General features: G+C 45.3%; 1 protein-coding gene across 5 annotated transcripts in view; it reads right to left on the bottom strand.

Annotated features, from left to right (window-relative positions):
* Positions 1 to 5,081: 5,081 nt before the first annotated feature.
* The window catches only part of dab2 (DAB adaptor protein 2), an 82,192-nt gene continuing 73,822 nt past the window's right edge, over positions 5,082 to 13,451 (bottom strand). For 4 of the 5 annotated variants that reach the window (XM_070877251.1, XM_070877248.1, XM_070877259.1 and 1 more), the window contains 3 exons: positions 12,251 to 12,342; positions 9,490 to 9,574; positions 5,082 to 6,716 (listed from right to left, as the gene is read on the bottom strand). In XM_070877251.1, the coding sequence (XP_070733352.1) occupies positions 9,509 to 9,574; positions 12,251 to 12,342 (158 nt within the window). In that variant the 3' untranslated portion in view covers positions 5,082 to 6,716; positions 9,490 to 9,508. The remainder of the gene's footprint in view (positions 6,717 to 9,489; positions 9,575 to 12,250; positions 12,343 to 13,451) is intronic. The other variant, XR_011592901.1, reaches the window with a different exon arrangement.

The raw sequence follows: 13,451 nt of genomic DNA, 5'->3' as shown, positions 1-13,451 counted from the left end.
TGTCTAGAACTGTTGTAAGAGGGGTGATTTGCCCTTGGTGGTTCCAAACTACTTACAATATCTCATAGTAATGGACACTGGGGCTCTTCCCCAATACATGGGTAGTTACTTAGACTAACACCGTATCTGACTTCAATCCATCACTCAAACTAATTTAATTGCCAGCTCCATAATTAACAAACCACTCTGTTTTTTGTTATTGAAAATGCAGACTAAGGTTTCATCTTCCCAGAAGCAATCAGGTTAAATATTTACTCGATGTTTTTAAATCAGTTAAAGCCTAGTGTGCAATGTTTACCCTTGGTATCAGTCAACCTGGGCAACATATTTCATGTCTGACCCGTGTGAAGTTCAGATTAGGGCTCTCGCTGTTCAGGGGAGGGGTGGGGGGGGGAGGGGTGGAGCGGAGCAGGGAAAGGGGTTGAGGAGGAGATTATAGCCACGGCACCCCAATATTAGAAATAAACTGGCTGCAACTTCGATATGAGCTCGGATACCAGGGTCAGCAAATTAACTCAATGATACAGAACAGGAAGAGACCATTCGGCCCATCGAATCTGCACTGCATCATTCGAAGTTCAATCCAGTTAGTCCCACACCTCGGCTCTTTCCACATATCCCTATATTTTTTAATCCAATTTACATTTGAAGGCTACTACTGAATCTGCCTCCACCACCCTATCAGGAAGTGTATTCCAGATTCTAGCCACGCGCTGTGTAAAACAAGCTCTCTCAGGTCCATGTCACCTCTGGTTCTTTTGCCAATCACAAATCTGTGCCCTCTGGTTATCGGTCCTTCAGCCAGTCGAAACAGCTCCTCTTTATTTACTCTAGCTGAATCCTGAAGAATTTGGAACACGGCTATCAAACCGCCTCTTGGCCTTCTCTGCATCAAGGAGAACCCCATCTTCGTAAAGTGCCGCAACCTACAGGGCTACGGACCAAGAGCTAGAAAGTGGGATTAGGCTGGATAGCTCTTGGTTGATCCACGTGGACACGTTGGGCCAATAGCCTCCTTCTGTGCTGTAAATTTCCATGATTCTCCAGTCTAGCCACATGTTCAAATCAGCCATGATCTTATTGAATGGCGGAGCAGGCTCGAGGGGCCGTATGGCCTACTCCTGCTCCTATTTATGTTCCTATGACTAATCTCATCCCAGAACCATTCTAGTAAATACCTTCTTGTTCCCCCTCCAAAGCTCTTGGCGACCTCATTTGATTGAATTGGATAATACCACACCCACACATGAAATATATTGACTATAACGGATTTCAGAGGGTATAAAATGCCTTGGGCCAATCACCAAGCCTTTTGTGCATCACCAGACTGAAACAAACCACATCTACACATGGAGCAAAGTGTGCAATTAGTATTCAGAAAGCTCATCACAACGGAACACGTAAATCAGAACCAGCCACTCCTGTCTGACCAGTGCCTCCCCAGGGAGAACTCCACGATACCGAGAAGCTACGAAGAGAGAGAAACGTACCCCAGCAATTCAAGCCCCGAGGTGAATTCACGATTTGCCCATTTACAGCACTTCCTGCACAAAGCACTCTGCAGCCTTAAGGGACAGACCAGAGTCAACACCAATACAAAAATGTGAAATTATTGTTGAACAGAGACTGTAAAGTGCCTAGCTGAATGACAAGATGCTGTTCGAGCGCCTGTTCAGCTTCATTGAAACAGTGCACGAGGACGGAGAGGTCAGAGTGGGAAAGAGATGGAGAATTAAAGTGGTAAGCAACTGGAAGCTCGGGGTCACGCTTAACAAAAACATAGGAGTATGCCATACTGCCCCTAGAGCCTGCTCTGCCATTTAATACGATCATGGACTCAGGTCCACTTCCCATAACCCCTTTTTGGTTAAGAAACTGTGTCTTAAATGTATTCAATATCCCAGCTTCCACAGCTCTGAGGCAGTGAATTCCAGATTTACACACCTAAGAAATTCCTCCTCTTCAGTTTTAAATGGTCAGCCCCTTATTCTAAGATTATGCCCCCTAGTTCTAGTCTCCATTAGTGGAAACATCCTCTCTGCATCCACCTGGTCAAGCCCCCCCACATAACTCCTTCACGGAAAACGAACCAAAGGTGGGCATAGGAAACGTTACAAGGACACCCTCAAAACCTCCCTGATTAAGTGCAACATCCCCACTGACACCTGGGAGTCCTTGGACAAAGACTGCCCCAAGTGGAGAAAGTGCATCTGGGAGGGCGCTGAGCACAGAGTCTCATTGCCGAGAGCATGCATAAATCAAGCGCAGGCAGCAGAAAGAGCTCAACGACTATCTGGCCCACCTGTGACAGGGACCGTGGTTCTGCATTGGACGGTTCAGCCACCTAATGACTTTTTTTTTTTTTAAAAGAGTGGATGCTTCCTCGATTCTGACGGACTGCCTATGATGAATCTTAAGTTGATAAGATCACCTCATTCTTCTGAATTCCAATGAGTAGAGGCCTAACCTTCCCTCAAGCTTGTGGACTGAAGAGGTGCACAGCAAAGCAGTCACCAGTTTAGAAGAGACTGCATCGTGAGCTGTGAACACACTATACTGGTTTGCAACAAGTACAAATAAATCACTGATTCTCCTGGAAGGAGTGTTTGGGGCCCTGGACAGTGGGAAGGGAATGTAAGGAGGCAGGGAAGAATGAAGGGGTAAAATAGCCACCCCACCAGTCTCCATATTCAATGGATTATCCATCATTTCCAGTACAATGCCATCATTAAACCCATCTTCCGCTCCCAGCACCCTGAAGGGGCAGTTCACTCCACAACACCCTGGGCCATGGCTCAATCACCCTCTGACCCCTTCCCATGCAAGGGCAGGAGATGGAACGGTCACCTAGTGGTTGTCACTCGACTAGTAATCCAGAGACCAGAGTTCAAATCCCACTGCGACAGCTGGGGAATTTAAATTGTTGATTAAATAAATGATATAAAAAGCTAGCATCAGTAATGGTGACCATGAAACTACCAGAGATTGTTGTAAAAACCTTTGGTTCACTAATGTCCTTTTAGGGAAGGAAATATGCTGCGCTTACCCAGTTTGGCCTATGACTCCAGACCCACAGCAATGTAGCCGACACTTACGTGCTCTGAAATGGTTCAGCGAGCCACTCTAGGGCAATTGGGGATGGGCAATAAATGCTGGCTTTGCAAGGGACACCCACATAGTGAAGCAAAAAACCTGCCTTTTCCTACTGGCTAGGCCCCCCGCCCCCAAATGCTCCTTCCAGGTGAAGGAGTAATTTACTTGTAACATTCAGTATACTGAATGTGCTGCTTACTATGCAGTCTCCTCTACATTCGAGGCCAAATGCAGATCAGGTGAGCACTTTGCTGAACATCGAGCAGGACCTCAAGTTTCCAGTTGCTTGGTATTTTAATTCCAATTCTCACTCAGACCTCCATCTTGTACACTGTTCCAATGAAGCTCGAGGAACAGGACCTCATCTTTCGATTAGACACTTACAGCCTCTGACTCCACCTGGAGCTCAACAATTTCAGATCATACGCTCCGCTCTAGTTTATTCTAGACAGCCAGGGCAGATAAATGGTTCCAGGAACAGTAAAATGCTGGAACCAATCAGGTCAGGCAGCATCAGAGGACAGAGAAAGTGTTAACGTTTCAGCTAGAGGACCCTTAGTCAGAACTGGTTACAGACCTGAACATTTAAAACTTTCCTCGCTCCACAGATGCTACTGGACCTGCTGTGTGTTTCCAGGATTTTCTATTTCCAATACATTTCCAGCAACAGCAGTATTTTGCTTTTGCATTGGTGTTTTGTTTCCATTTACAGTTCCTCTGGACCCATTGTTTATTGCCCCATTATTAGCCCTTGGTTAATCAGTCCTGCCCTCTGCTCCCAGAGCCTTGTTCTTTTCCCCCTACCCTTGCTTAAAAGGCACACATCTCCAACCTTTCCTAGTTTGACAAAACGCAAGAGTCGGCAGCCATTCGACCCCTCGAGCCTGCTCCATTTCACAAGGTCAAGGCTGATCATCTACCTCAACTTCACATATCCCCTCAATATCCAAAAATCTAGCGATCTCCGACCTGAAACATTAACCTGGAAATCCCAGCCCCTCTGGTCCATACGGAGTGTACACTGACCCAGGAAGGCATCGCAAAAGCCAGTTCAGTGCACAATGCGCACGTGCTGAAAACCAGCTTTTCTGATCAGTCAAGCTGGAGCTCAATAGATCTCCTCAGCAGCCAGGACATTTGCAAGAGCAAGATTTACCCATATCTTACCCGAGCAAATATACTCAAAAACTTACCTGAAAAGCAGGCACATAGCCCACTTTTACAGGTGCAAGAGTTTTACAATGTAGAAATAAATTTTAAATCACTTGCTAAAACACTGCCCACTAAAGTTTAACCCCAATTACAAAACTTAAAATCAGAAAAGTTAATTAAAATTAATTGAAATCAAAGTCAGTGTGTGTTTGCTGAGAACTTGTAGATATTGCTATTAATACTGTATCCAATTGGTTGTGCAGTCACATGACACTGTCTCCATGGGAACCTGGACGACAGGAGCGTGCTTCACAGCACAGGGAGAGAAGGCCTCCCTACTAGAATCCCACACTCCTCCCAGACCAGATCAATTTGTAGAAATGTTTCAGGTCAGAGGCAATTGCCTGCAGGAAGCCTCTGACTGCAATTTCTGGGCCAATAATATCCACATAAGCGCTGCAGAGTATTTATCATTTTCTCTATTTCAGCAGCTTTTCAACAACTGCCAATTTCTTGGCTCCAAATGAACACAAATGCAAGTGAATTTCTCTGCTCCTTCTCCCACCAGCTCCAGGGAATCTCCTACCACCAGCCCAGGGCCAATTAGCACTCATCTACCAGGAGAGTCTCCATATTAACCTCAATCAGGCCTGCCAGCACAGACCAATGGATTTGACAACTTATTTCCTTTCCATTCTCCCCCCCAAACACCACCCCCCCTTCACTTAACTTCTCGAAGTAGCTCAAACAGTGAAAGTTCAGACAGCCTCACATCCAAAGGAACAGGTCAAGAGATTGGGATTGCATTAAAAACCCACAAGTCTGAATGATGCACAAATACATTTAATAAAAGACCACATTACAGATTTAGATTACATTTGTAATAGTCACAGCTATATATAAACACTCTACATTTCCAGTTTATTGAACTACGAGTTAAGGTGTTTGGATGGGCACAGACACTAAGGGGGCTTGGCAAGGAACAGGTAGATGACCTGCAGTTGTTGCCAGAATGTTTTGCTGGTAAAAGTGGGGGGTGGGGGTCATTCAAATGGTCAAGGTGCTGATCCTGAAGTCACATGAACACATCTACACCTTTTAAACAAGAAACGGTCGAACTGAGGTCCAGAGGACCATGTTCAGGTCAGTGGGGACAATATATGTGCAATGCACCAATGCCTGTATCAGTATGTGGCTGGGGGTACAGCCTCCCATTTAGGGGAATGGTTAGGCCAGAGTGAGGTGTACATTTGGGTCCAAGGTCACCAGGTGCGAGGACAAGACAATAGTCATTGTAGGAGCAAGCAAACCAATACATAGTTTGAGTGTTGGGGGGCCATGTTGAAATGTGAATTATAAAGAGCATATAGTGCAGTCAGTGTACATCACATCACATACCACACTAGTGGCAGATCTGGTCTCTGTGCTCAAGAGTATTTAGAAGGAACTGACAGCAGCAATATTGCTCCCACTCAAGTAATGCAGAACCTTGTGGTTATGGAGATGACCTTGCAAGAACCAACAGGGATTATTGCAGTTACGATGATAGTGAGGATTGAGACAATGCCGAGTCATTAGGATATTCCCTTTGAAGGTTCTGGGTTCTCTGCCAAATTCTCCATTTGAAAGGAAGGCTCTGAAGTTTAATACAAAATGTGCAAAATTAGCATTTATTGGTTTCAAAGGCTAGGCACTCTTCCCCCAAATCCCCATTTCAAAGTGTTGCATTTCTGGAATGCATTGGTGCATTTGAGACACTCCAACTTGCAGCCATGTCAGAGACTGCATGCCAAGCACTGGTGGCAACAGCATTGCATCTCCAGCAACCGTCAGGACAGGAGCTCAAACGTCTGCAACATTTACAATTGGGGCGGGGGGCAAAAAAAAAAAAAGAGAAAAACACTCGTCCAATGCACAGGAGAATATTAGGACCACCTTTCAAACAGACCAACAATCCTCCAGTGTAGACAGGACAGCAGATTCTGCTCAATGAAGGCACTGAAGTTCGACATCTCGATGGTGGCCACCAGTCAGGCACTTTGCTTGCAAAGCCAACACAAACCAGGCAGGTCCAGAATGGAAAAAGTGTTTAAGATGCATGACTGTTACAATAGCAACAGGAGTCACACTTGCCAACAAACCAGTCATTACCCAGGAGGCTATACTCAGATTGGCTTTCAATACTCCAAAGCCAAAAAGATTTTCCGACTTGCAGATCAGAAATACAACATATACCCTTTTAACAATAAAAAAAGCAAGGTTCCTGGACTGCATGGAGTCTTCTTCCTGCTCACTGGTAAATCATTAGTCAATGGGCAATCGACAGCAAGCCAGAGCCTTCAGGCAAGGGGACTGCTGCCACTTCCATCATTTGTTCTGCAGCAAACCCGATTCACTCGTCAACCCTTCTGTTGTGTGTGCAAAGACTGTTCCGGTAGTCAAAAAAATCCAGAGGACCAAATTTAGGGTGGCTGGGGGGAAGAGAAGGCAAGGGGTTAACCACCACATCAAGGCAAGGATTAGTTTCTCATTTACTGACACACCCTCAGGCACCACAAATGATCACACTAGTGTGAGCCATCTTCGCTACTCATCCTCAGCTTTGCACATTGTCCACGCCCACTGCAACTTAATCCCAAACTCTGGATCCTGCTCACTGAATGGCGACTGTTCCAAGACAGATTGTCAAATGCCTTTGCTCAGGTCTGGGGACCTGGTCTGCCTCAGAACTTGGGCAGCACATCTACCTCAACGTGGCGATTTGTGAATTTCATGCCAAAAAGGAGCAATTTCAAGCAAAGTGTATTTCTACAGTGCCTTTCACATCTGGGTATGCCAAAGCACTTTCCAGCCAATGAAGTACTTTTGTAGTCACTGCTGTAATGCAGGAAATGCAGCAGCCAGTTTGCACACAGAAAGCTCCCACAAACAGCAATGTGATAATGACATGATCTTTTGATTGAAAACATAGGAGCAAGAGTGGGCCAAATGGCCCCTTGAGCCTGCTCCACCATTCAATAAGATCATGGCTGATTTGGGTCTCAAATCCACTGCCTGGTCCCCATAGCCCTCAACTCCTTGTCAAAAAATCTGTACATCTCCATCTTAAAATATATTCAATGACCCAGCTTCCATAGCACTCTGGGGTAGAGAATTCCAAAGATTTACAAGCCTCAGAAGAAATTCCTCCTCCAGTTTTAAATGGGCAACCCCTCATTCTGAAGCTATGCCCCCTAGTTCTAGATTCCCCACAGGGGGAAAATATCCTCTGCATTCACCTTGTTGACCCCCTTATGTTACAATAAGATCCCCTCATTCTTCTAAACTACAATGAGTACAGGCCCAACCTTTAGACAATCAACTTAGTGAACCTTTGCTGAACTGCCTCCAAGGCAAGTATATCCCTCCTTAAATAAAAGGAGACCAAAACTAAGACTTGCACTTCTGTAGCACCTTTCATGTCCCAAAGTACCTTCCAGACAAAGAACTTTATAGTGTGGTCACTATTCTAGTGTAGGAAACAGTAGCCAATTTCTCAGCATCAGTGGTCCCTTATATCAAGGATGACTTGCTGCCACACCAAAAAGGGAGGAGTGCACATGTTTCAGTGATAGACCCAATATTGCAGGTCCTGAACTGCATGTTGAAGGGTGGAATATGCCGGTGCGTGGATTTAAAAAAAAACAACTTGGTGGCCATTGCACATCAGCCACCACATGGGCTTGACCGAGCTAGGTCTTGGTCGAGTGGCAAGGGTTAACCAGGACAACTGGAGACCAGCTCTGCTGCACAGACCTAGTGCACACACATTGCAGTGTGGGCTGGGCCGTGCTGCTCCTGGCTCTTTTGGGTCCCATAACTCTCCTCTCCAAAAAGCAATGTGATAATGACTGACATCTTTTGCAATGTTGATTGATGGACTAATGTTGGCCCCAGAACACCAGGGATAACTCCCCTGTTCTTCAAAACAGGGCCATGGGATCTTTTACATTCACCCAAAGGCAGACAGGGCCACAGTTGAACACCTGATCCGAAAGCACCAAGTGACTGCATGAAGCATCCCCAGGTTCGATAAAAGCAGTCATCCGTTTACTTCAACACACCACTTATTTCTCCTAGTCATCCTTGTAAGAGGGGGATTTGCCAATTTAGGACCATTGTAGACTGGTGCCCATATGAATTGAGTATTTCATTTCCTCACCCCCCCCCCCCCCCCAAAGTTGCATCACAAGACTGAAGCCAATTTATCTGCTGTATTTTACTCATTTAGCCAAATGTACAGCAAAGAGTTCAACAGCCAGTAAAGATAACCCAACTGGTGTGGCCATTAGCTCCAGGCAGCAGCTTGCGTAAGGCGCTCGTGGGCTAGAATTTGCACTCCATTGCCACCTGGTTTCTTGGCAGTATTGGCCACAAACTGGGTCGGCAAGAAGTTCCCTACCAGAGGTAAGCCGGCAGTTTTGAAGTCCCACTGGGGAGTGGACCACTGGCATGCAGTCCAGTTTGCCCTGGTGCAATCTTTGGCTGATCAGGGACCCATAGGCAAGTATAGAAACAAATTATAAACTACCCATGGGGGGGGGGGGGGGGGATCAGTGGAGCTGGGTGGTAGGTCTGTAAGAAAAAAGATAGGAAAAAACCCAATTATTTTCAAAATCTGTTGGTGATTTAATTTAAAAAGGTCTTCAGCAATTAAGTTTTTGAAAAGTTTTTTTTATTTTTTTGGTGTTAGGCCAAGCCTGCAGCCTCGGAAAAAATTAGATTGGAATAAAAACCCTCTCTCCCAACATTCTCTTTAGGCACTGCCCAATCCAGGCAAAATTGCATTTTTCTGCCCAATTGGGGGTACAAGGTCCATATTTTTTGCTGGGTGGATTTTAAAAAATTCAGGCAGTTTTCTGGCAATTATCTTTTCAGCCTTAGTGTTTTTTTGGGCTTTGGGGAAAATTCTAACCCCAAGTGTTTGCAGTGGATTCAAACCTGCAATGCAGTCAGTGAGGCAGGTATTACTCACTTAAGATGGCTGTTGCATTGCATCTGACTAGTATTGGGGAAATTGGTTGCTAGGGGAACATTAGTCCTGAGAGTCAGAGACAACTAGGGACTCTTGGCCAATTCACCGTGGTCATGTTGCAAGCATTTAACCGGTTGCTGCAAGGGTCACTCCCAACTACACTTCAATGTGAAGATCAGGGATGAGAGATTATGGGGAGCCATTTGTCCCAAAGAGTTAGACATACTTACAGACAATGCGTCGAGACAGTTACGCAAATGGGTTGCCAAAGGAGTTTCCAAAGGGGTCAGAAGCCAATGGTTGGGCAGGGGAAGCCTAGATAAAGCAATGGTTACTGTTAGTTTATAATATCACAGCAATCTGTATCCCCCAAACAGGACTGAAGACTGGCAAACAAACAGATAAATGGGAGGGATTACAAAAAATAAGAGTAGACCATACAGCCCCTCAAGCCTGCTCTGCCAGTTAATGCAATCATGGCTGATCTGATCAAGGACTCAGGTCCACTTCTCTACCTACTCCCCATAACTCCTTATTGGTTAAGAAACTGTCCATTTCTGTCTTAAATTTATTCAATGACCCAGCTCAAGCAGCAAATTCCAGATTTACAACACTAAGAAATTTATCAGTTTTAAATGGGCAGCCCCTTGTTCTAGTCTCCCCCATCAGTAGAAACATCCTCTGCATCAAGCCCCCTCAATCTTATACAACGATTAGATCACCTCTCTGAATGTCAACGAGTATAGGTCCAACCTATCCTCAAGTCAACCCCCTAATCTCCAGAATCAACAGTGAACTTTCTCTGAACTGCCTCCAATGCAAGTATATCCTTTTGTAAACCTGGAAACCAAAACTGTATGCAGTATTCCAGGTGTGGCCTCACTTCTGGTTAAGAAAATTGTCAAATATTTGTAAAAGACTAAATAGGAGGGGAGCAAAAGGATCAGAGTACAAATACACAAATCACAAAGTAGCAACAGGTTAACAAGGCCATAAAAAGCAAATGGGTTTATTTCCAGAGGGATTAAGTTGAAAAGTAGAGAAGTTATGCTAAACTTGTATCAAACCTTGGAGTACTGCATACAGTTCTGGTTGCATTATAAAAAAGGATAGAGAGGCACTGGAGAGGGGGCAGAAAATATTTATAAGGTTGATATCAGAAATGCAAGGGTATACACATCAGGAAAGGATGTACAGGCTGGGTCACTTGAAGGCTGACAAGAGGTCTTTGTATCTACTCAAACCTTTTATAATTTCAGAGAATGTTTCCACTTGTGGGAGAGGAGCAAAACTAGAGGTCATCAATACAAGGTCAACAAGGAATTCAGAAGAAACTTATTTATCCAGAGAGTGGTGAGAATGTGGAACTTGCTACCAGAGTGGTTGAAGTGAATAGTATCGATGCATTTAAGGGGAGGCTAGACAATCATGAAGGAGAAGGGAATAGAGGGTTATGCTGATAGATTTAGATGAGGAAATACAGGAGGAGGCATGAGCGGAGCATAAACACCAGCATGGACTGGTTGGGCCAAATGGCCTGTTTCTGTGCCATATATCCTGTCTAAGGATTGGTATCTTAGCTTTATATTTTGTTTTTAAACACTGCAGCTTGGGTCAAGCCAACAAGAATGGTCATGTGGTTTGGAATGCATGGCAGGTGTGACAATAGGCTCCACAGGGCAGTCACAGGCAGAGGGTCAGATTGACAGGATTCTCTGATGGGAGACCATCTACAAGAGGGCTTCCACCCATTGGCTGGGTTTAGGGTAATCAAGTGGCCCCTCTGCTAGAGTACCAACAAAGGCCCTTGTATCTGGGGATTTACAACCCACTGGGGCTGAATGAGGCAAAGTGTTTGCCCGAGTGCAGTACAACAGGTTATCAGAACTTACGTTTATTTAGCACCTACAATGTAATAAAACTTCACAGGGCACTTCACAGCAGTGTCAATCAAACTGACAGGCACATAAGATGGTATTAGGACAGGTGACCAAAAGCTTAAATCAAAGAGGTAGGATTGAAGGAATGTCGAGAGATTTAGGGAGGGAATTCCAGAGCTTGGGGCCTCAGCAGTTGAAGGCAGCGCCACCAATGGCAGAGCAAAGAAAATCAGATGGTTAAGTGACCACAATTGGAGCACAGATCTGGAGGGGGTGATGGGGGGGGGGGGGGGAGAAAAAGAAAGGTTAGCAATCAGGAAGGGCAAGCGAATTTGAAAACGATGATAAAAAAAATTAAGTTGGTGTTGCCAGACTGGGAGCCAATGTAGACCAGCAAGCCCACTGGTGATGGTGAATGAGACTTGAGCTAGGACACAGGCAGCTGAGTTTTGGATGAAGGTGCATGGTGGGAGGCCAGCCAGGAGAGCTTGGTCAGCCAAGTCATTTGAGGCAACAAAGACATGGAGGGTTTCAGCAGCAGATGAGCAGAGGTAGGGTTGGAGATGTTATGGAGATGGAAGCAAGTAGTCCTGGTGATGGAGAGGCTATGCAGTGGGATGCCAGGCTCTAGGTCAAATAGCATGCTGTGGCTCAGTCTCAGTGGCCAGGCTGGAGTTGGTGACAGAGGGTACATTTAAGGTTAGAGTGAACCAATGATTTGAGACACAGGCTTCACCAAAGATAATCCTCATGGCAATGCCAAGAGCATAATAGGAGCAGGAGTCAGTCATACAGGCCCTTAAGCCTACTCTGCATTTAATAAGATCAGGGCAGATCTGATCATGGGCTCAGCTCCACATAACCCTTTACTCCCTTATTGTTCAAAAATCTGTTTTATCTCTGCTTTGAATATATTCAATGACCCAGGTTATCTCTGGCCATGACCTCATGAGGATGTCTGGCCATCTATTGCCAACAAGCAGAAAGGAAGTCCTCCAGCTCAGCCACATGCTTCCATTGAGCGACAAGTTTCAACTTGTTAATCCCACCATTCCTCCAGACTTTATGACTGAATAGCACTAGATAGCATCACTTCCAGGCCAATACTCACAGGTGTTGTTGGAGGGGCAGCAAATGGATCTCCGATAGTGTCAAACAGATTCTGCGTTGGTGCACTCTGTCTAGGTGGTGCTAATGGGGCATCTAAAAGCAAAATTTGAAGGATACATTTCAAAGCAGGCCCATATTTTGGCAGATCTTGGTGTAGAAACCCAGCCCCAAGCAGAGCTTTAAAATCTTTGAGAGATATTTACAGCATGGAAGGAGGCCGACCAAGAGTTAATCCCACTTTCCAGCTCTTTGTCTGTAACCCTGTAGGTTTCAGCTCTTCAAGTGCACATCCAAGTATCTTTTAAATGTGATGAGGGTTCCTACCTCCACCTCCCTTTCAGGCAGTGAGTTCCAGACTCCCACCACCCTCTGAAGAAATTTCCCCTCAAATCCCCCCTACCCAATTACTTTAAATCTATGCTTTCTGGTTGTTGACCCTTCTGCCAAGGGAAACAGGTCCTTCCTATCCACCTCATTTGTTATACACCCTAATGCAACTTTTCAACCTGTGTGGCTTAGATGTTTTTCTGGGCAGGTCAAAGCTTTACCAGAATTTCCATGGACTGCCTTTCTTCAGAGAAAGGAGCACATCATCTAGTGAGGCAGCTTAACAAATGCCTTCTGAATACTCATGCCACATCCAGTGCATTCCCCTCCATCAAAATCAGCTATTTCAGCAGATGAATATTGCTGATGTGTCCTTCCTGCGCTATACCCACTCCTGTCCACAGCTCCGAGGGAGGATAGTTCCTCAAACTCTCCACCCTTTGCAAACTACAAGAGTCACTACACCTGGTCCTAAACCCATCCAACTCCTGCCACCTGTGGAGCTAATCTTTACCCCAGGTATACTTCAGTCTACATCACTGCTCAACACTTTCCCTCCACAGCCAAAACCATCACACTGCTATGCCCTTCATTTCCAACTACCTGTTATTCAACATTTTTTGCAGTACACAACAATGATCTAGACTTGAATCTAGAATAAAGTTTGCAAAGGATACTAAAATCAGTGGTGGTTGATGAAGCAGTAAAACCAGAGGAAGATATTGATAAACTGGTCAGGTGGACAGAAGTGGCAATTGGAATTTAATCTGGAGAAGTGCAAGACCTAGAAAACAGAATTGGGTGCAGGAGCAGGCTATTCAGTCCTTTGAGCTTGCACTGCCATTCAATAAGGTCACGGCTGATCATTCAATCTC

This window comes from Pristiophorus japonicus, chromosome 1 (genome assembly GCF_044704955.1).
Source record: "Pristiophorus japonicus isolate sPriJap1 chromosome 1, sPriJap1.hap1, whole genome shotgun sequence".
NCBI lineage: Eukaryota > Metazoa > Chordata > Chondrichthyes > Pristiophoridae > Pristiophorus > Pristiophorus japonicus.
Note: the sequence above shows the minus strand (reverse complement) of the source record. Positions and strands in the feature narration are given on the sequence as shown.